General features: G+C 39.7%; 1 protein-coding gene across 13 annotated transcripts in view; it reads right to left on the reverse strand.

Moving 5' to 3' along the window:
• Positions 1 to 23173, reverse strand: part of LOC100123208 (nesprin-1) — a 98187-nt gene that overhangs the window by 44296 nt on the left and 30718 nt on the right. For 10 of the 13 annotated variants that reach the window (XM_032599912.1, XM_016984956.3, XM_016984955.3 and 7 more), the window contains 21 exons: positions 20499 to 23158; positions 19844 to 20404; positions 17436 to 19758; positions 17060 to 17348; positions 16469 to 16988; positions 15942 to 16390; positions 15656 to 15851; positions 15409 to 15483; positions 14865 to 15017; positions 14127 to 14782; positions 13231 to 14053; positions 12733 to 13148; positions 11001 to 12662; positions 8013 to 10932; positions 7722 to 7826; positions 7004 to 7497; positions 5976 to 6918; positions 4670 to 5914; positions 4171 to 4509; positions 3788 to 4093; positions 3125 to 3276 (listed from right to left, as the gene is read on the reverse strand). In XM_032599912.1, the coding sequence (XP_032455803.1) occupies positions 3125 to 3276; positions 3788 to 4093; positions 4171 to 4509; positions 4670 to 5914; positions 5976 to 6918; positions 7004 to 7497; positions 7722 to 7826; positions 8013 to 10932; positions 11001 to 12662; positions 12733 to 13148; positions 13231 to 14053; positions 14127 to 14782; positions 14865 to 15017; positions 15409 to 15483; positions 15656 to 15851; positions 15942 to 16390; positions 16469 to 16988; positions 17060 to 17348; positions 17436 to 19758; positions 19844 to 20404; positions 20499 to 23158 (17287 nt within the window). Of the gene's footprint in view, positions 1 to 498; positions 958 to 3124; positions 3277 to 3787; positions 4094 to 4170; positions 4510 to 4669; positions 5915 to 5975; positions 6919 to 7003; positions 7498 to 7721; positions 7827 to 8012; positions 10933 to 11000; positions 12663 to 12732; positions 13149 to 13230; positions 14054 to 14126; positions 14783 to 14864; positions 15018 to 15408; positions 15484 to 15655; positions 15852 to 15941; positions 16391 to 16468; positions 16989 to 17059; positions 17349 to 17435; positions 19759 to 19843; positions 20405 to 20498; positions 23159 to 23173 lie in introns of those variants that run through there. The other 3 variants (XM_031929345.2, XM_016984964.3, XM_032599916.1) reach the window with 2 other exon arrangements.

The raw sequence follows: 23173 nt of genomic DNA on the forward strand, positions 1-23173 counted from the left end.
CAAATGAATAATGTTTACTTATTATTAAGTTTCAGGAAATTGAGCGCTACTTTCACAGTTCGCCTTTTCACAAAGTCTTAGACGCACCAGCGTCGAACAACATTGCCGGTGAATCTATTTATAAAATCTTGAATCGACATGAGAATCTAATCCGTAAGACCGCGCGCGGACATCGAACTATCCATTGTAGTATTCGCGATGAACAGTGTGTGTGTGTGTGTTGTTACGAACGGGAATCCATTCATCCGAAAATCAAAAAGCTTTATAGAGTTAGCTATATAATATTAACGGAAATGATTTGTATTATTGAATAGAACGTTGTAGTAACACAGAAGCATTGTGTTTTATTGTGTGCGTTATCTTCGATTATTGACAGGTATAAATGAAAATGAAAAATGTTATCTGCTCAACGCAATAATCGATACAGTTTTACTACCGGTTCGTTTCATTTCAGATTGGACTATAATGAATAGAAAAAGCGCCGAAACGGAAGCTCACCTTGTAGGATCATGGTGATTGCGAAGTCAAACGCTTACATCGCTATTCTCGATAATCCAACTTATCATAACCATAGAAAAAAATACAAAACCACTAAACTACTGCACTGACTCTAAAACAATCCACGCACGCATCCGCTTCGCGACGATAAAAAAATTCTCCGGAAAGACCTACGTTAGAAGCTATCAATAAAAAACTTTTATCACAGTCCGCACAGTGCAAGCACTATTCACTCGCGAAAACCGCTCGTTTCCCTCCACAAACTCGGCAAAACGTTCGCGGAGGCGCGCGCGCGCGTTCAAGCTCCGATGGATCGAAGACGACTGAATCGGCGACGGCGGCGTGTGCCGGTTCCCCGCGGAAGAATGAGAAATCGGTCATAGGAGGGAACACGAATGCCATGGTCCCGCGTCGCGAAGTTAATAGCGGCAGCGCGAAGCCGACCTCGCGTCGGCCGTTTTTCTGTTTACAGTGTATAAGTTGCGTCACTCGGCGGATTTGATAATGACGTAGCGCGAGCGTTGCACACGCAGATGTTTCCGAGCCGGTCTACATAGCCGCGCTCGCGGAAGGGGCTGGAATACACAGTTTATCGATTTAACGAGTTAATGGGAGAGAGAGAGAGAGAGAGAGAGAGAGAGAGAGAGAGAGAGAGAGAGAGAGAGAGGTGGTACACGTGTGCTGCAGTTTTTATCGGGGGGGGGGGGGGGGGATACCGTATTGGCAGTCGTTTCTATACTCTTAGCGGAATCGTCTATGGGATTCATAATCCATCGCGGCCGAAGAATGTCATAAGGTTGACTCTTGTCGCGCTATGATGTCATGGTTAAAATCGTAGAGAGTTTTGTAATCCGCATTGCTAATTCCGCTAATCGAGTAGAAAGAATTATATCGGTTGAGCTTGACCTCTTATGACAACGTTCAGGAAAATGTGGTTTTTTAAAATGACGTACACGATTTTTGTTCCCCTTCACACGACGCTGAATCAGCGTCGGTATTGCCGAAGACTACTTGTCGCTGTTAGCATTCGCATTTATGACAAAATTTGCATAAGACATTTCAACGCAATCGCCTGCTTCGAATATACTTTTTACTTCGCGGTATTCAATGTTGTTAATTCGTATGCACCTGATCTATTCAGCGTTACAGCGATTAACGATGACTATGAATCAAAGCGTAACCGCGGTATTTCATGACTATTCTTCTTCTCTCTCAGTTACGGGAGACAACATCGTTAATGATTTCGTTTTATATATAAATAGTTGACGTGCACTGCCAAACGAATTGTGCGCCGTTGGTTGAGCAAACGGCTCATGTGCTGAGTAAAACTAGTGCTAATTTGGCAATTGCCTACCGCTAAAATTACTCTTGGCAAAACTGAATGTGCACTTCAATTTTTTATCGCCTTTTTTCAACTCATGCGAAGTTTGGTGAAAATAAATTTTTATAACGCTAACAACGTTTGCTTTGCACTGACGACGCATTCAAGAGAATGTGTTTACATAGCCGGAGAAAATGTAATCATCGCCATTCTTTTCGGACCAGCAGACATATTGTTCGAGACATTTCATAACAGTGGCTAAATTTAGGCAGTGAGGCACAAGACAAACGCTGCAACTTTGTGGCGTTCTGGTCTTCTGTTAAAATTGTCGATGAGTTCAGCATAATGAGAAGAAAAGCAGTTTTGACTGATGAGCGATTACTTGACCGAATGTGCCTCGGTCGCTTCGTAATGCCAAATCTAATTCGATCATTGTACCGCTTCTGGTATGAAGACGCGCATATTTTGCCGACTCTATAGCTACTATTATCATTCTAGTGCATAGGCTTAATCGCCTGCTACTGATGCTATATTTATCAACATTTCGGTCCTATAAATATCCGTTGCGTCGCCCAATGTTTTTTATTACATCAGAGAAGGTACGACGATGATTATATGTTTAATAAAGAGATATGTATTATGACAATAATAATCGTATAACGAAAGTAAATATGTAGATAAAATATATAAATCATATAACTATGTACATCATGATAAAAAATAAATAATATAGAAATCATGTTTGGAAATAAGGATAAAGCGAAAGCCACTCCAAACGGCATGCACATGCAAAATTCGTTGACTAGATATTACGTTCGTCTGCAATATTTTGCAGAAACCTATGTCTAATATTTTAAGGAGTGTAATTATAGACGTCAGCTCTATATACAAGGGAGTATACTTATTTGTGAATATACAACAAAACATTAAGTAATTTACGCAAAATTGGGAGAAACTAATTTAGATTCAAATATTTAGCCAGGAAATTCCTCGTCTGTACAAACCGAAAATAATGCATGATACAATTAAAAAAAAAAAATAAAAAAAAGCAGTGCATCTAAAAATCTAAAAAATAATATAGACCTAAAATAAATGCTATAGCGATATCATAAATTCTCTAAATCCAATAACACCGTCTTCGATTTATAGAGAAATCCTCGAAAAATATTCATCAGGAGGGGATCAACTCCTAACTTTCCGACCTATTTTTTTTTTCTAATTCGGTTGCTCAATCACGAGCTCCGCCGCTGGAACGAGAATCGCGATAAAGAATCAAGAGATATAGTATAAAGATTTTCGACTCACGTGTCGACGGCTTTGCTAAGTTTTTCTATGCGCTCTTCGAGAGCACGTGCAGGAGGCTCGGTGAAGGCTGCCAGATACGAGAGAACGGGTCCTGCCAGATCTCTCACCTCGTCTGCGTCGGACTTTAGAGTCTCGGCCTCGGACGTTAGCTCCTGTTAACAAGCAAGAATAATTTCGTTCTTCAGATAGCTTTCATCAACAAATTATAACGTAACCTCTACTATTTTGAATTACGTATATTTGTTATTGTTTAGAAAATGGTGCTAACAGCTGTTTTGGCACGATGTTACGAGCAAATCGACGAAGTGCGAAGAATCCGTACACGTGCAAAAAGTTGGAGGGCAGGTAGTTACCCTCATACGTTCGGCTGGTATAAATCAGCCAGGTCACGCTTGGGAGAGTTGAGAATACCGCTGTTGGGCTAGTACCCGTCCGTACGAGTTGGCACGCTCGTTATTTAACCTTCTCAAAGCGATTGATTCGATAATTGTACTAACTTTTTTAGAGGACCGAACCGATAAAGCCAATGAAGATTGTTTGGATACTAGCTTTTTAACTTTTAATTTTTTTCTTAATTTTGTTCTTAATTTTTTTAATAAATAATATTGCCTAATTTTTTTTTCTAAAAATTTAATATTTTTATTAGTAGAATATAATGCTTACGTCAAGTGTTTTAATGGTGTCCAAAAGGTGTTGCTTTGATCGTACGACGGTATCGACAAGCTTGCTGCGCTCTTCGATTGCGTTTAGTTTGGTCTCAGTGCTCGACCATTTTGACTCAAGATCCTCCCAGTGCTTGGAAAGGGCTTCGAGAGCGTCACGACGACCCTCGAGTCCTGATACAAGCTCGCGCCACTCAGAACCGATCTCAGTTAGCTGAAACTCGATTTTCGTCTTGTTAGAGGCATCAGCCTGGCGCAAGACCTCTTTACCGCGTTCGTTCAACAGGTCTAGCTCGTATTGTTGATTCTGAAATCACCGAAGCAAACGTTTTTAAATCCAATCGTATTTTCAAATTTTCAAACTAAACTCCAAAAAGTAATCACCTGAATATCATTGAGAGCATGGGTGATCTTCTGTATATTGAACTGCAATCCAGCCAAAGTCGTAACGGGTTCATCGGTGAATCTGGTTCTAGCGATGACTGCCTTGACGCGCTCCAGCGTCTGAGCGAAATCCCGCCACATTTCCGCACCCTGTTCGAGCCTAGCGCGTTGCGATTTCGCGGTGTTTAGCGTGTTCTTTAGCAGTTGCGTGTGCTGCTGCTGCTCCGCACTCAACTCTTCCTGCTCGGATGCGCTTAGGGACGGCCAGATCTTATCGGCCGCCTGCTGTATTTGCTGGGAAACGAGCTCCCGAATCGAGGCTTCGCTACTGAAGTAAATCTGCGGGCAGATATGATTTATTGCATTAATTTTCGACTGAGATGGTTAGTTCGTTCTAAAATTAGTCGAGTGTGCCCGGGCTATTATGCAGGCATAAGGTTACCGGTTTTTTATTCACGAATTATTTAATTGTGAAAGTTTAAAATCATAGAAACATTACCTTGTGTTCTTCCAAGTCACTGAGGATGTTTTCAAAATCAAGACCCTCCTTGTCGCTCTCCAGTCGGATCTCGGCCTCGTGTACCCAGTTGCGCAGTTTTTCGGTAAGAGCAGCATAATCCACTCTCATTTGCATGTTGCTTTCCAGGTAGTTCTCGCGTTCCTCCATTTCTCTTGGCAGAGATGACAACAGCGACATGGCTTCACTGAACATTTCCTTCAGCGAACCTGGCATGCCGTCCTCGTGTTTGACCGACTCCTTCAGTTCTCTGATCTTGTCTAGGTACTCGTTCACGCCATCGCATAAATCTTTGTGCTTCTTGAGCTCGGTCTCGACGCTTTCGGCGTGTCTGTCTAGAAGTGGGCGAGTCTTTACCTCCTTCTCTTTGCCCTCGAGGTAGTCGAGAATGTCGGCAAGTTCGTTGGCTAGTCTTCTGTGCTCCGCAGCTGCAAGTTCATGCTGCTCTCGTTGGTGTTCTACAGCGCGTCTCAATGTCTGGAGTTGTTGCTTCAGGGATTGGAGCTGCTCTGTGATGTTGTTCCTGTCAGCAGTAGAACCTTCAGCAGCTATTTGCTGGCCCTTATCTGTAGCGCTAGCCAAAGTGGCCTCGCACTCTTGGATCTTGCTGATGACATCCTCGTACTTCTTGATCTTCTCCTCGGTGGTTTGCCCGCCTTGTTCTATGTCGCGTACGATCTCCGTATACTTAGCGATAAAAGTCATGATCTCGGTAACCAGGGCGATGAACTGCTGTCTCAACAGAAGTAATTGGCGGAGTTTTGCTATTTGAGCTTCGAGAGCTCGGATCAAATCGTCCTGCTGAGCTACAACGCCGTGCAAGTCACCGACGTTCACCGATTGAAGATCCGAAAGTTTGGCCTTGTTGGCTTTAAGATCGTTCAAGATTCTCTCGTAAGCAGCTAGCATTCCCTCGACATCTTCAACTCGTGAACCGATTGGTTTGTTCAACTCCTGGAGTTCTTGCTGAATGTCGGTCATAAATTGGACGGCCTCCGCAACACGAGCCGCTACTTCCTCTGCCTCGTCGATGCTCTTCTGGAGGGCGGCTGCGCGTTCATTGATGACACCTGAGACGCGACTGTGAGCTTCTTTCATGTTCTTCAACAGTTCACTGAGTTCCAGCTTATCGGCGTCGCTTATCGTTGGTAGAATCGATTTACCCTGCTGCACAATCTTCTCGATGTCGTCGGCATATTCTTTGGCTTCTTTCTTCAATCTGTCATACTGTAAGGGAAAATAATATTTTGTACTCGATAATATACTATATAGAATTAATGGACCTTACCTTCGCAAGTTGTTCGCGAAGTACATCAATACTGGAAGTACGAATTTCGGATGACGTAGCCACTTCAGCTTCGTTGATCCAGCGTTGGCACTTGTCCATTTCACTCTCGAAGGCCTTTCTTCCTTGCAAAAGATCGGCAAGTGCTGCTTGTTTTTCGTGCGCCTCTTTTTGCAGATCATGGTATTCGTCGTTGACCTTGTCCAAAAGAGCTTGTAACCTGTCACGATCTTCGTCATTGCATTCTCTCAACATCGCATTACCATGTTTCAACAGTTCCTTTAGCATACCCTCGCTAAATCGTCTGATCTCAGATGTCAAAGTATTGTGCTGTGCAATGTCTTCCTCGACCTTGGAAGCCTTCAAAGGAAGATAACCACTCAGCTTCTTCAAATCATTACTTGTTGACTTTATCCACAACCTGGCCTTCTCCAAATCATTCTCCAGTTTTCGTCTAGTTTCAGCTGCAGCCGTTGCAGCGGAGATCTCCTCTCTAAGGATAGAGCAAAGCTCAGCCTGCTCTACTCGTAGAGCCTTCACCTCCTGTTCAAGCTGTTGTTGTTCACTGGCCTCGAGCTCATTGGTCATGTTACCAACACGCTTCTCCAATGAATCGGTTAGAACTTGCTTTGCCTCTGCTTCCTTGAGTAAGCCCTTCAGAGCCAATAGTCTTTCTTCAGCTTGTCGGCTTTCGTAGCCCAGAGGTTCTGAACTACGGGCGACACGTCTTTTATCACTGATCCATTCACGATTTTCTTCGATTTCTCGTCGCGTAGCTTCGATACCCTGAGCTGTTGTCTCCAGAACTTGAGCCTTTCTCTGGAGCTTTTTGCTGATGTCGCCGTGTCTTCGCTCGACAGATTTGATCTGTTCCTCGATCTGTTGAGAGTCCAAGTTGCTGACTGAATCCATAACTTGATCACCAAGTTTCCTTACATCCTCCAGCCTGTTGGAAATATTGAATTTCATTTTTTTTTAATCTGAAAATTATGTGACGTTAAAAATATGGTTGTACCATCAATATATCTTACCTTTCGGGACCTTGCGTTTCGAATTCAGAAGTGATTTCTTTTAGAGATGCAATCTTTTGTCCAATAGTCAATCCATTTCCTTTCTCAATGACGTCCACCTTCTTGGATAAAGCATCGAACCACGAGTGAATATCGTGTACCTCATTACGGTACTTCTGAATTAGGTCTTGAGCAGATTGTTTTCCAGCAATGGCATCAATCAGCTCAGCTTCGAGTTTATCTAATCCTTCCTCGATATCCGCGTCTTGTCCATCTGGACGGATCAGAAACTCGGCCTCGGCTCGACTTCGTCGGTCACCGACATTCGTCAACAAGTCATTCATTGCCTGCAGTTCGGACTGTGCAGCCTCGGCGCGCAGTTTTGCCGGTCGCGATTTCCACTCAGCGCATAACGCTCGTTGCTGGTTTATCCAAGTTATTAGAGCGTTCTTCTGGCGCGTTTGCTCTTCCAATTCGCTTACGGCTTTGGTCACGTTCGACAAGTGCGATTGCATCTAAAATTTTTTGATTTTGTATTGAAGAGTTTCATACAGTCATATGTATTAAGTTCTAGATATTTTTCCAAAAGACAACATTTATAAGCTGGTTACACATTGAAATAACATTTAGAATGACAATAAATTTTTATGTTTATAAAACTAAAAAATGATATTCTCACTTTAAAAAATCGCGATTGAAAAGCATTAAATAAATAAAAGCAAAAACAAATTATGCAAACCTTTTTACACAAATCGTTTAGTTTGTCTAGGCAACCATTTTGCTCGATGCCATCGAGAAGCGCTTTGAGGCGTATAGAGGAGTCCGTTTCGCTCTGTTCAGTACGCTAAATTCATGCACACAATAAAAACAAGTAGTGGATGCAGTCATATTATGCATAACGTGCTCAAGTGGCATAGATAAATTAATAGCAGTGAAAAACAACGAGTAATAAGTGAAATTATAATTAAATTATTATAAAGAAGCATTAATATTAATTAAACAACAGACAATTCATCAGAAAATCACATACCTGATCGATGAGATCATCCAAACGATTACGAACTTCCATCTCCTTAGCTGGTATTTGGACTGATGGAGCATCCAATGGGCTTCCTGGTCTAGAGACACATGCAGCTGCGGCTTCGCAAGCTTCGACAGCAGCGACGAGTCGAGCCTTCTCTCCTTGCAACTTGTTGTACAACGTTTTAGCAGATGCTAAGCTGTCCTCTGCAGATTCCAATGTATCAAGCGGTGCTTCTTGTTCCCTTGCAACCTCTGGCTCGTACGCTTCCAAATTCTTCATAATACTTTCCAGAGTGTTCTCATACTCTTGGAATTTAGCGAGGGATTCACTCAATCGATTCTCAATTTGCAGTGCAGTATTAAGCAGTGAGTTGTAGCTATCACGTACGTTTTGTAATTGTGTCAGAATAGTTGGTTTAACTGATGAATTTAATGCTTCGTATCTTTCGATCTGGTTATGGCCTTTAGTTTTTAAGTCATCCAATACGGTTTCATAATTGCGAATTTCATCAAGCAAAGCTTGATGTTGCTTTATTTGTTCTAGCGTTTGCTCTTTGCTAACGATATAACGAGAATTGTGAGCCATTAGTTGGAAAGAAACCTGTAGCAACCATTTCTCAGTTTCTTGCAGAGCAGCGTGGTATGCGTTATATTCTTTCATTTCATCATCGATTAGAGTTTTCTGTTTATCGATTTGCTGATCCAACGATTCCCAGCGAGCATATAATACTTTCACTTGGTTGAGCGTGGTGTTATCTTTAGCCCAGCTTGATAGTTCGGTAGCTTCGCTCATAAGATTGTCTATATCTGATTTTCGGTTTCGCACCTCATCCTTCACGTGCTTATACTTTTCAAGAAGTGTTTTCATTTCACCAAGTTCTCCTTTGGTATCAGGCAAGATTTTAGTAGACTCTTCAGTTTTGTTGAGCCATTCCTCAAAGCGATCTCGGGTTTCATAGAAATCTTCCCATCTGTGCAGTACAGATTTAACTTGAGCCTGAATAGTATTAAGATCCATACTGAGCTGTTCCCAACTGGAACGCAGTTCACTCATGTCCGTTCTTAACTGATCTTGTTGTTCAGGAAGTGCAGTATTGATTGCTTTGGCAAAAGCAGCTTGTAAAGTGGAGAGTAAATGTTGACCCTCAGTAATTCTTGTAGCAACAAGCTTTGTAGTTTGAAGTTTATCCTGTGCCCAAGCAACATCTCCAACACCAACGCAGTCCTGAATCGAACCGTGAGCTGTATGTAACCAGTCTTCGAATTCCTTTTTGGCTTTTAAGAACTCTGTGTGATCCGACAAGTTCTTCTCTACTCTAGAAACTAGACTCTGAGCATCTGTCAATAATGCGGTGTATGCGGATTGCAGTTGAACCGTTTTTTCTCTTGCCCAGTTACAAGCACTCAATTCCATTAAAAGTTCGCATTTGTCATTCAGATCTTCAAGAATGGGTTTTTGACGAATAGCTTCATCGACCAAATTTTTGCATCTAGTTAGATCTTCTGGAGTTTTATTTTCTTTAGTATGTTCGGCACTTATCTTTCTTTGGAATTGATCAATCCACTTTTGCATGCTTTCTAGTGCTGTTGTGAATTGTGACCAGGTGAGAATACAGTTGGAAAGTGTCGTTTCTGCTTCCTGGCACTGAGATTGCAAGTGGTTCCAATCAGCTTGTAATTGGTCAAGATCGTGATTGATCGTATCCTGACCTTCAGGTCCAGTATTTAAAAGAACATCTTGGCTGGTCTCGATGACCTTAGAAATCAAAGATTGGCCTTTGGGTAGAGTCGATATCATCTGTTTTACTTTGCCTTCTCTTTCAATGACATTTTCTTTTTCTCCGTGAGTAATGCTATATTGTTGGAGATCGACTTTAGCTCGTTTTACCCAGTCAGATGCATCATTAAATGCTTGTTGGTAAAATTCATGATCCTTCACTTGTTTTTCCAGGTTTTGAATCTTTTGAGCGACTAGTTTTCGAAGCTCTTCGTACTTAGCAATAGTGGCGTCGTACGGACCTTTAGAAATATTAGAATCATCGGCCAATCGAAGTCTTAATTTTTCTACATTCTCATTGTGACCATGGATATCTCTTTGGACTGTTTTATATTTCTCTAATAGAGCTCGTTTTTCGCTTAAATCATTGCGATAAACTTCATCAAAGTGCACGTTACTTTCCACTTCCTCTAGCCAATCAGCGATCAGCCTATGCATTTTATTAAGTTCTTCCAGTACACCAGCACGAGCAGAAAGTTTTTGCCTAGCTTCTTCGACGTCAATCAATAACTTGTCAAAGTCAGCTTTCAAGTTTTCCGTATCTTCCTGTATCTTTGCAGCTCCATTTTGTTCAGTATTCATAATAACCTTTTCTTTCAGTTCAAGTGCATAACGCAACTTATTCTGGCCTTGTTCCAAACTTTGTCGAATCATTTTGCAGGTGTGTAATTTATTGTTGACCTCGGGTAAGGTGTTTGGAACTTCTTTACATTCATTGAGTTTGTCTCGAGTTCGATCGATCCAATCCTGACATTCTTGATACAAAGTATTGTGTTGTTGGTGCTCCTGATAATGCAACTCCAAACGACGCATGATTTCCTTAGCGAGCGAAAGAATAGCATTATATTTAGTTGTCAATTGCGTAACTGCGTTTGAAATACGTGTGTCGGCACAAGTTTCCAAAAGCATTTGAGCTCTCATGTTCAATCTATCCAGCTCCTTTTGCCAGTCAAACAAAGTTTGAAGATGTCCTTGGAATTGCTCTAGAACATTTTTCTTTTCTTCTAAACAATCTTGTAATTTGTTGAAACTCTGAACTAATTGTTCGGTTTGAGTCAGCCATTCCGCAGCTTCAGAATATTGATCTTCATATTCCGTCCATTTAACAATAGCTACCTCAAGTAAACTCTTTGTATTGTTTAACGAATCCCTGTAAAGATTCACACATTAATTAGATAATTTTTTTTAATTGTGGTTTACAATAGAAATTATACTTACACATAATTATCGTATTCCTCTTGTAGAAGAGCAACTTCTTCTTCAATAATTTCCTTGTCTTCGTCATCTGCTATTTGACATGCTAGATTGCCTTGTTCTAGAGCTTTTTCAAGTTTCTTCTGACCTTCTGGCAATTCGCTTTGGAGCACCTTCAATTGAGCTATCTTACTAGCCAACGATTCTTTGTCCCCAGTTGGTTCGGAACATTTTCCCAATCTTTCCTTTGCTACTCTGATCCATTGAACAAATTCGTTTCCACTGTCTATGAAAGCTTGGTGTTGTTCCACGGTTTCTTTCTGTTTGGCATAGAGCTCTTTGGCTTGTTTGCTAAGGGTTTCGTACTTGATAGAAATCTCAGTCGCTGGTGTTGCTTGCTGAAGATCTTCTGCTTTAGTTGTTACGGATTGGATCATAGGTTCAAAAGCTACGATGTCCTGAACAATGCTGTTGGTTTGACGTAGATTTGCTTTACGTTCACCAATAGCTAATGAGTTAAGACCAGCAAGACCCTTGCGAGCTTTGGATACTTTTTGTTCACAGACTTGTTGTAGCTTAGCTTCTCTATCGTTAATCCATTGCTGCAACTGAGAGTAGGATGAACTGTAATCTGCCCATTGCAGTAAACTGGTCTCTAGATGTACTTTAGTCGTAGATATCTTCTTGACAAGTCTCTCCCAGTCATTTTGAATTTCTTTCAATTGTGCAGCAATTTCTTCGCGGCCATCAGATCTAGTATTACGCATTACTTTCTCCCCACAATTGACTGTCAGATGTACAAGATTCTGACCTTCCTCGCGTTTTCTTAGAAGCTCTTGAATCTTATCCAATCTTTGTTGAAGTTCTTCGCGGCTACTACTCGAAGCTGCCTCGGTTCCTTGACGTATAATCTGTTTTGCATTTTCGATCCAGTCTCGCGTCTTACCTAGATTCATTTCATATTCCTGATGTTGGGAGAAGTTAGTCTCTACTTTTTGCAGGACATCCTTGGCTAAATTCACTTGAACTTGGTAACGTGAGTTCAAGTGTCGTAGCTGGTTGTTTACGTAGGTGTCTAGTGGAGTAGCAAGAAGGGCTGATGCTGACTTATTGAACTTATCTATCTGTTCCTGTCCTTTTTCTAAATTAGCAAGTATCTCTTTTACTTCCTTTACTTGTTTTTCCTTTTCCTGCACATTTGGTAAGAGAGAATTCTTCTGTGCCTTGATGAGAATATCAAATTGCTGAAGCCAATCGCTCAACCTCTCATACTCATCTTTGTAATCTCGCCATTGGCTGACAGTTGTTTCCAGTTGGTCTTTCTGCTGTTTAATATCCTGGAAAAGAGTTTCGAAGCTTTCTGTGAGTGCGCGCATTTCATTTCGAATGACTTCTTGACCTTGTAGGCTTGTGCTTGCACAAACGACTTGACCGGTGTGCTGTAATTGTTCGACCATAAGTTCACCTTGAGCCTTTTTATTCAAGAGGCTTTCAAGAGGGGCAACTGCATTTTCGATAGCCAGTTTGTCGCTCAAAGAACGCTGTTTGACAGCTGGAATCTTCTCGCGTGCTCTGCTCAACCAGCCGATCAGGTCGTCATGGGCTTCTTTGTAAAGACGGTGATCTTTAAATTGATCTTCTCGTTCAGTCAACAACGATTTAATTCTTTCAAACAGGTTATCAAATCTGTAAAAATTAATTAGATTAGATGTATTTATTGATCTACAATAATATGTCAAGTCCAAAAGAGCCTTACTTGTTGAGGATCTCTTGCGCCTGAGATGCAGCAATACTTTGTTGACCACTTGCAATCATCTCTCCGACCTTTGCTTTAAGTGCATCCACTTCGATGTTTTCGCAGCGCACCTTTTCTTCCAAAGCCTTAATTCTTTCTAATTGAGAACGCTTTTCACTCATTGTTGTTTGGAATTGCGACAACTCATCTACAGAAGTTTGCATGTATTCTACTGTCTTATTTATTAATTGTATCTGTTCGAGTAATCCAGCCCACTTATTTATTGAGTCATCCAAATTAGTTTTCGTTTCGAGCATCTTAGAAGCGAGGGAGCTCCATTGTTCTTGTAGTTTAGCAACGGCATCATTTATTGCCCTGTGACCAGCTGGTGCGGTATTTGCCAAAACTCCTTGAGCGACTTCCACAATTCCTTGAATCTATATGAACAATGGATATTGAAAATTAATTAGCAATATTGTATGATAAAGGAATTATTTATCTGCTATAAAATTGTATTACCTTTGCAAAACCATTTTCCTTGTAAAGTAATAAATCTTGGATGATTTCCATTTTCTTCTCAAGATCTTTTTGAGAGGAGGCACTAAGATCTGAGCAATATGCTAATTTATTACGAATCTCGTCGAGCCAACGTGTGCACTCGGATAACTGATTGTCGAATTCCTGATGACTAGTTACATACTGTTGCCACTTGTTATTCAATTCCTTAACTTTACTGGAGATCTGTTGATATTTAACTCCTAGTTCGGAAATTTGCGAACTTCGTGATGTTTGCTTGTGCAACTGATGAGCACGTTCAGTAACTGAGTCAATCTCAAGCTCCTTAGCACGAATTTCACCTTGCAAGCTTCGAAGCTTTTCAAGCTGTTCTTTCTTCTCCTCCAGCGTGGATTTTAGATCCACTGCATGGAGTTTTGTGTCCGTATCACGAATCCAAGCTAAGCAACGTTCTTTCGAAACTTCATATTCATTCCACTGCTGCAACTTAGCTTCAAGGGCATCGATAGTTGATTTTACTGCAGAGACTAATCCTTCCCATTCTTGCTGCGACGAATCCATTTGTGATCGGATGTTGACTTGTCCTGATTCTAAAGTACCCGGAATAACTTTTTCTCCGAGACTACGAATTTGATAGACTCTTGGCTCGTCCTCGGGTAAGCTTTGCAGAAGATTTTGCAGGCGATCAAGATTCGTATGCAATGATACTCTGTCAAGTTCAGCATCACCCCACATATTGACAGCATTCAATGTTGCGTCGAGCCACTCGTGAGTATCGAGAACTGCTTTACTGTACTGCTGGTGATCGCTGACGATGCCTTCGTATCTGTAAAAAAACGATGATTTAGACATGTTCATAAGTTCTTTCCAATATTTATTAAATCATTAAGTCAGCATACCTCTCAACGAATCCAGCAGCTCGCTTGAGTACAGTGGCATGTCTTCTGTTCAAATCATTCAAAACTTTCTCTATTTTCTCCGGTCGTTCCGGAAGAGAATCTGCCTTATCTCTCAAATTGAAAAGATCTTGTTGATGCGTTTGAGCATCGTGCAAAAATGTTCTGTAAATTTGCAACTGAGCTCGTTTTTCATCCAAGGTAGTTTTTAATTCAATCTCAGATTTGAGATGAGCTTCGGCGTTCTTCAACCAAGCCTCAAAGGCTTCGCTGCATTCATCGAACCCTGACCAGCGTGATATTTTCGCTTGGATTTCACGTTCAGTGAGTGTCACGTTATCATAAAGAGTCTCCAGCGCTTGTTGGAGGTCCAACAACTGTTGTCGAATAATCTCACGTCCTTCGTTACCGGTAGTCGTGTAAAGTCGTTCTCCAGCTTCGACTGTACTGTTTACCAAGAGAATCATCGATGACTGTCTAGCTAAAAGATCGTGTATCGTTTCGATATGAGAAGAAAGCTCTTGTCGAGTGCCGGAAATGTTATCACGCGTAGCCTGGTATGATTGTTGAGCAGCTGCTAGACGCTCCGAGCACTGTTTGTACTTATCGAGATAGGACAAGTGATCTGACAACGCTTGATCGCATTTTTTAAGCAATTCCTGTGGATTAGAGTAGCCTAATAAGTACTTCTATCACTAGTGTAAAGATTTACGTTGAAAAACAAGAATATATTGATATTACCTTAGCCGTGACTTGTATTGACTGGAAGCGAGATGTTACTTGTTGAACACTGACAGAGAATCTCGACTCTCCGCTAATCTGAATTAAATCAGAAGAATCATCGCTCATCTTGTCAAATTCAGCCTCGTTTTGACGAAGATTAACAAGCAGCGCCTAAAATAAAACGAAAACTTTTAAGACTGTTTCAACAAATTTTGCACGACCTTTTGCATACAAAATGATGTGAACCGATGATGCATATAAAATGTGTAAAGATTCGTTCATTAAATATGCAAGCACGATCAAATAGAAGAGAAGAAAAAATAATTTGAAAATGAAAAATTTGAGATGCTGAAAGAATGAAAAAGCTTAGAACTGCTCCATAGCCTGCACATTGCGTAGCTTTAAAAGCCCCTCCACGCCTGAAAGCTATATATTTTGCAAAAAGATAAAATAGGTAAAAAGCTGAGATACACGTTGATTCAGACAATGAGAGAAATGAGAGAAAGATGGATTGCCATAGCCCGAGCTGAAAAGCTTGAGAAATCGCCATAGATTCTCTTACTTGCTCGAGGTGGTCACTGAGTGCCACCAGTTCCAAGACATCAGCGTTGCGTGCTTCCATAACTTTTTGAAGATCCTAAGAAGTAGATTTTGGAAAAATAAAAGAAATTGATTCACGTTTCTTTAGAAATGCACAAATATAAATAAAATAGAATCGAGTAAATTTGTACCAACTTTCATTGGAAATCATTTTCTAAATTTATATTAATATCACAAAATTAACAAAATGAAGATCATTACAAATTTACCTGATATTTCTCTAACTGTTCTTGTTTGTCCTCAATAGTATTTTTCAAGCTGTAATTTTTCAGAGATGTTTCTGCATCTGATAGCCATACGAGTAACCGTTCCAAGGAATTTTCATATTCACTCCACTGCTGAATTCGTTCTTCAATGCAGCGGACAGCATCACCGACTGCAGTAGCGAATTTCTTACTTTCGAATCTATAAAATATTTTAGATTTGAAGTTAAATTCTTCATTCATAATTGATATTCTACAAGTTTAATTAATGTGCGATTACACATCTTTGTACCTCAGATTGTTTAAGTCTCTATCCATAGATTCTTGAGACCTGGGCGATACCATGCCCGAACTTTTGGCTACATGTTCCCCTAAGGCATTCAACTTTACGTCGCCTTCGCCTAAGTTATCTTGTATTTCAAGAATCTTTGTTAATCGAGCCTGCAAAGCTACTTTATTTCCGGTGCAATCGTTGTAGTTAGCCAGCTTATCCCATTGTTGTTTCTGATAATCTTTGTAAGCTTTTTGTAAGTCATGGAATTGTTGAAATACGTCCAATATGGATTCCAAGTTGACCAATCCTTTCGAAGATGTATCTACTAATTTTTCATATCTTTTAGAAACTGATTTTACTTTTTCTTCAATATCAGATGGGGCTTGAGAAACTTGAATTAAAGCATTCGCCTTTTCCGAAACAGCTTCAATAATACGTTTATGTGCAATGATTTCTTGATGAACAGTCTAAAATAGAAGAAAAATGATTATTTTTAACTATAGTAAAATAAATTTCAATATCTAATAATACAATATAATATATACCTTGCATTTAAGCAGTTTTGACCTTGCTTCTTGAAGCGAAGATGGAACCGTAGCTGATTCTTGTTTGACAGATCGTTCCATGTTATCAAGCCAAGAAAGGATTTGTTGAAGAGTTTCCTGATAACTTGACCACTGCAGTGACTGCAAACCTTGCTTTTTCTGTTGTTCGACGATACCTTCAGCAAGACTGTCCCATCGATCTCGTATACGTCGGATTTGTTGTCGAACAACTTCACGGCCCTGCGACGACGTTTCAGGTAAGATTTTATCACCAGCTGTTGAAAGTGTAATCAACCGATGTTCAGCTTGATCCTTTTCTGTTAATAATAGTTGTAATCTGGACGTTCTTGCTTCTGGGCTGCCTTTCATTTCATCAGCTTTCAGAGTAGCTAAATGTTGCTCGAGAGGAGTCAACCAAGCATCAGTACTTGATAACTTTTCATCGTATGCTTTGTGATTGTCAACGATTTCTTCGCAACGACTGATCACATCTTTGCTTAGAGTTAAGAGAGCTGTATATCTGCAAAAAATTATTTTATTTATTAAAAAATTCAATACGATCTTAAAGTTATTAAAATTATTAGGAAATACCTGTTGCTTATCTGAGATACTAATGGTTTTATTCTCTCAACACCACTGGTGTTAAGAAGAACATGCGATTGGTCAATAAATTGATCAATTTCACTTTCTTTTTTCAAAATAACTTCGCGTTTCTCTTTCAAAGCAGATAATCTATGTTGTTTTTCTGACAAATTTGGCTGCAACTGTTGATCTCTAAATGCAGATTCCATTGAACGGAACCATTTCATGAACGATTCTAATGGCTCCTCGAATTCTTCCCATTTCTTCAGTGCTGCATTCTGCTTTGCTTCAACCGATTCTATAAGGATAGATTAAAAAATGAGTACAAATTTAAACATGATAAATAATGGATTAAACATATTAGAACTATTATTATTTCACGTACCAATGTCACTAATATGTTGCATCAAACTAGATTCTAGATTAGCGATTTCGTTGTGTATTGCTTCTTGTCCTTTGGGTGCTGTATTCTTTGCAACAATTCCAGCAAAGTCTTTGAGTTTTTTAATCAGTTCTGTGCCTTGGTTTCGTCCATCTTTCAGAATCGACAAAGTTGCTAATCTCCTTGAAATATCAGTTCTCTCGCCAGTACAATCGTTGCATTCCAAAAGTTTTTCTCGTTCTCCTTGCAGCCAGTCAGAGAAAGCTTTGCATTGTATGTTGAATTTGTTGTGCTTATCAGCGCAATCTTCTAGGTTGTCTAACAAATCACGCGATTTCGACACAATATTGTGGAATAATTGTTTTATGGACTGTAAATAAATATTCAAAGAGGTATCTTTGGTTTGATCAACCAATTGCTGAGCTTTCTCGCAAACAGCCTCAACCAAAGTTTGATGGGACATAATTTCTTGATGCATGATTTTATGATTTTGAAGCTGTGCTCGCTTTTCTTCCAACGTAGACTTTAATTCCGTATGTTGATGCATTGCTCTTTCAACATCGCGCAGCCATGTAGTCAACTGCTCTTGCGAGAGTGAAAACTCTGCGAACTGCATTAAGCATTGGTCTAGTTTTTGAGTGGCTGATTGCAAGTCGTCTGAGAAACTATCCCATAACTGTCTCAAATTTCTCAACTGCTGGCGTACGATCTCCCGACCGTCAGGGGACGTATGCGTATAAAGTTTCTCTCCGAGATCAATCACTGATTCGAATTTAGGGTTTTCCTTTGTACGAGTATCTCCGAGATCTCTAATAACTTTCTGTCGCTGCTGTAAAACATTGAGGTCGCCAACAATTTCACTGTGCTTTTTCAATTCCGTTTGTAATTCTCCTATCCACTGAACGAAGTGATTGTAGCGTTGATTGAACGTACTGTGCTCTTTTACAAATTGCTCGTAACGAGCGACAGATTCCCGGGCTTGATTTTTAAGAGCTTGATACTTTGTGGCTTGCTTCGAAACCCTTGTTACCAACTCGGACTCAGCTTCGATTGATTGGCTCTTTTCGATCGCTGAATTAAATATCGGAGCTTTCGATGCAATCTCTTCTTCTAGAGATTTCAATTTTTGAAGATGAGCAATCTTAGCTTCTTCTGTACTCTTCAAACTTTGATCTTTCACCTGAGGTTCTATATGTTTCGTCCAAGCTTCAAGCTCTTCGACTACCCTTTGGAATTCTGACCACTCATCAAATAGACGATTAAGTTTCTCTCTAAAAACGGCACATCGAGCCAAGAAGTCTTGCCATATCTTCTTTTGTTCTTCGAATGACTTTATCAATACTTGATGACCTGGGATTGACGTTTGTTCCAAAACAATATTCATTTGTTGATTGCAATCTTCTATGACTCGATCTCCCTCTTCTTTCTGCTGCAGGACATTTTCTATCAAATTTATACTGGATTTGGCCGTTTCGCGTTCAATAGCCAGATCGTCCAGTAAAGCAGAGGTTTCATTCACAATGGTGTTTATCCAATCTCGCGTCTTTTCGAACGTTTGCTGATATGCTTCGTGATTTGCAACGTGTTTTTCAGCTACATTAATTCTGTCCTCTACATTTTCGGAAAGCTTGTCATAAGATTCAATAACAGAGTTCAGCATAGAGCTTGATTCATCATCGGGAAGAGAGCCCCATCTTTCTTGCAGTTGTTGCAAAATGCTTTTGTGAGCATTTACGTCCTGGGCGATAGTTCGATACGTATGGAGGGCTAGTTTTTTCTCTTGCAAAGTTGGTAATAGCTCTTGTTTATTTCCTAATTTAGCCTGGGCATCGATTACCCACTGTTTGATCTGAGAATATTTGTCTTCAAAGGAAGATCTGTGCATCATATCATTTTCCACCTTCTTATACACCAAATTTGTCCTGTCAGTTAAATTGTCCAGCCGACTTCGAAGGTTTCTCAAATCTGCTCTTATAGTTTCTCTATCATCTGGGTTGATTTTCGAATACAGAGCTTCACCAGATTCCGCTGTGGCATTGAAGATAGCTTGGCCTTTTTCGCGCTCATCATTGAAAGTTTTCAATTCTTTCAATCTTACTTGATAGAACGTCATCGGCTTTGGGCCACTGATTTCTTCATACGTTTTTAACTTTTCTTCAGCTTTTGTAATCCATTGATCTAGTTGTTTTGCATTTTTTTCGTACTCATCTCGATTTATTTGCATCTCATCCAATTTATTGAGTTGCTGTGATATAAACTTTTCAACAGCTTCATACCTGGCATATAAATGATGGACATACTGCTCAACCCGGGCTTCTGGACTTACCTAATAAGTGAAAAATACAAAAATATTAAACTGTGTAAAAAAATGCAAACTTTTATACGGAATCAGCATGTTTCAGTATACTCACATTTATGATTTCTTTGCTGAATGTTATAAGTTGCCCGATTTCCATTTTATGTTGCTTAAACGAACTGCGGAATTCAGTCATTTCGATAATCTTATTTTCGATTTCGTGCGGGCTCAAAAGAACCGAAGTTTCTGCTCTTACTCTATTTTCAGCTTGTTTTAGCCACGATAAAACGCTGTCTGACATCATTTCATACCGTTCCCAAGTCACTATATTTTTTTCCAAAATTTTCTTGATATTTACAAATGTTATTTTAAGAGATTCTAATTCTACATGTATTGTTTCACGTTCATCACGAAGCGTTTTTAGAGTATCAGGATTCTCAACTTTTTCTAAAAGTTTTAACGATTGATCGGTTTCACGTTTTCTAACTTCACACTCCTGCAGATCAGCTTCTACATCAAGAAGAGACGCTAATTTTACTTCTAAATTGTATTTGTCGCTGCTGTGTTCTGGTTCGCACCAAGTTATTTTTTCTCTACTCGTAGCAACTAAGCGTTGCAAAGCGCTGAACTTCTCGTGATATAATTTCATCAAAAAGGCACATAGTGTTGCAGTTACCTGTGAAAACAAAATATTAATAGATTAATCATACATCATTTAAACATTGCAAAAACTAATGCGAATAAAATAACTTTTCAAATGAATTTCTTACTTTTTCGGCATGACTGGCAACTGTATCACGTCTAGTCTGCAAGGATTGCAATTCTTTAGGTAGGCTAGATTTCATTATGGACGGATACTCAGTCCCTAACTCTACTAGTTTTTCGTCGACTTTCTTTAAAACAGAATTGCACCTTTGAAGTTCTTTTTTCAATTCTTTACAACGGTTTATTCTTCCCATAATTTTCGCATTCTCACCAGTGAGATCATCGCATTTGATAATTTCTTCACGAACTTTGGATATTGAATCACTGGATTGCTTTATTTCTTGGCGGATTTTATTTTCTTTCTCTGCAAAGCTCGACGTCATTTGATCTAATTTATCTGCTGATTGATGTACCCGTTTAAATTCTTCATCCAATTGATGATTCAATGAAGCTAAAGTTGGGATTGCAACTCCGCGATTGAATTTCAAAAGCTGTTCAGTTTTTGTTGAAATCCCTTGACGTAGCAACTGATGCGCTGGCAACTCTTCTCTAAATTTAATTAATCTGGATTGGCCGTTTTCTGCATCTGCCAGACGTTCACAGGCTGCTGTAAGTGATTCATTGGTATCGCTCAACCAACGTGTTAATTCGTATTTTGCATCATCTATTTGTTTCCAAATGATTACTTGAGTTTCGTAAAGCTGAATTTTTTCAACTATATTAGAATAAGTATCTTGATATTTTTTATGGATACTCGAAACGTTGGATTCCATAGAATCGACATTGAAACTAGGCATCAAGGATGCTTCTTTCATTATCTGTTGTGCTTTCGAGTCCATTTTTTCCAAGTAAGGCTTTCCTTTTTTCAAAGTTTCTAAAGCCTTTTTGTGTTTTTCAACTGCAAATGTAGCCTGAGTAATATCATTGGGAACTTCTTTAACGGAATTACAAAGGTTTATCGATTCATCTATAAAAGCTGTAAGCTTTCCTCTGGCTTCGACAAACTGTTTCCAGCTTGAATCCATATCGGTATACTTTTTCCGTTGTTCATGCAACAGTTCATTTACCTTTTCCCAATTAGAATCAACAGACGAAAGAACAACTTGCACATTTGTCATGGAACGTTGATCTTCTTTCAACAATTCAGCACCCTCCTGGTGTAAAGTTTCTTTTGCCGGGCATCGTTGCTGATGTTCCTCTATCAGGTTAGTGATTTTCTCAATAGCTGGTCCCAATTTTTCACAAGTGTCAACAGTGTACGTTACTTCTTGCAATGCAGTCTGCGTTCCAATAATCTCCTCAGTTAATTTTTGTTGTAATTTTCTGAATTTATCCCATCGCGAGCTTAAATTTTCAAGTTTATCGCGTTTTGTATTCAATGTAGATTCCAAAGAAACGACTTGAGTTTCCAAATTATTTATTAAAGATGACGCTGTTAACGGCTTTTCCTGATTATCACGGACTTGAATACCTAAGGCACTATCTATCGTTGGGATCTGTTCTTTCCAGCTATTTATTTTTGATTGAACATTTTTAAGTTCACCAGATAGTCGTTCGCAATCATCTATTGTTGGTTTACGTGCGTCTGCTTCATACTTGTAATGATTCAGTTGAGCAGAAGTTTCATGATTCCAGTTCAAAAGTTCAGTCCACTTTTCAAGAGCCCTTTTCTTTTGCAGAAGGTCATCTTCTAGAGCTTTGTACTTAACGGCCATCGAAGTGTAAATTTCATCAAGATTTGCAGCCTCTTCTGGTGATCCTCGACTGCTCAAATATTTTACTTCTTCGTAAATAGCTGCAAAGTGAGGCTGTTTTTCAGAATGCTCCTGCAGGTAAGCATGCACAGATTGCAGGCTGGTATCAACGTTGTCGATATTTACATCACTTATTTCTGCCATATTTTGACGTAAACGACTCATCCAGTTTTCGAAGTCAGAAATTTTAATTTGGAATTCATTTGTTGCGAGTACAGCATCAGAAGTGCTATTAATGTGATGCCGAACAGTATCTGCAAGCTTACTTACACGTGCCTTCAATTCGGTCACGCGATTTTTTAGGGTACTAGCTCCTTCAATAGACAGTCCATGACTTATTTGATCGGAAACTTGGGTCAGAGTAATCAATTGAGCTTGTCTGTTCGAAATTTCTTTACTAAATTCTTTCAAACGATGTAATTCTTGCTCCAACTTATTGATATCAGGAGTTTGAAGATTCGGCTCCATGGAAACGGTTTTCTCGGTATTTCTAAGCCATTCATTGAATTCTTTAATGTCATTTTCAAAAGTATTCCAGGATGAAACGAGTTTCTCTAATTTTGTCTTAGTCTGAAGAGCCACATCATGAATGGAGTTCCAGCGGCTATGAACCGTGTCAACTTCATCAGGAGCACTTGTTCGACTACCAAGCTGCTGACTAATTTGAGTTAGATTGTGAATTCTAGGAAGGTGTTCAGCACACTGCTGTTCGAAAACACGAGCAGTTTCCAACATTTCATTAGCTTGTCTCAGAGTTGTTGGTTTGGAGCCAATTGAAGTTGCCTTAGCTTCTGCGTCTTCAATCCACGGTTTCAATTGTTGAATTCCAACTTCATATTCTTTCCAAGTATTTAGATTTTGAGACGCCCTTTCTTTTTGATTAACGATGTTTTCATTCAACAAATCAACAGCAGAATGTAAATTCTGGATATTTGTCCGAAGATTCTGTGCTTCTGGTTTTTTGTCAGTTTCTGTAAAAAAAAAAA

Source organism: Nasonia vitripennis, chromosome 4 (genome assembly GCF_009193385.2).
Source record: "Nasonia vitripennis strain AsymCx chromosome 4, Nvit_psr_1.1, whole genome shotgun sequence".
In the NCBI taxonomy this organism is placed as follows: Eukaryota; Metazoa; Arthropoda; class Insecta; order Hymenoptera; family Pteromalidae; genus Nasonia; species Nasonia vitripennis.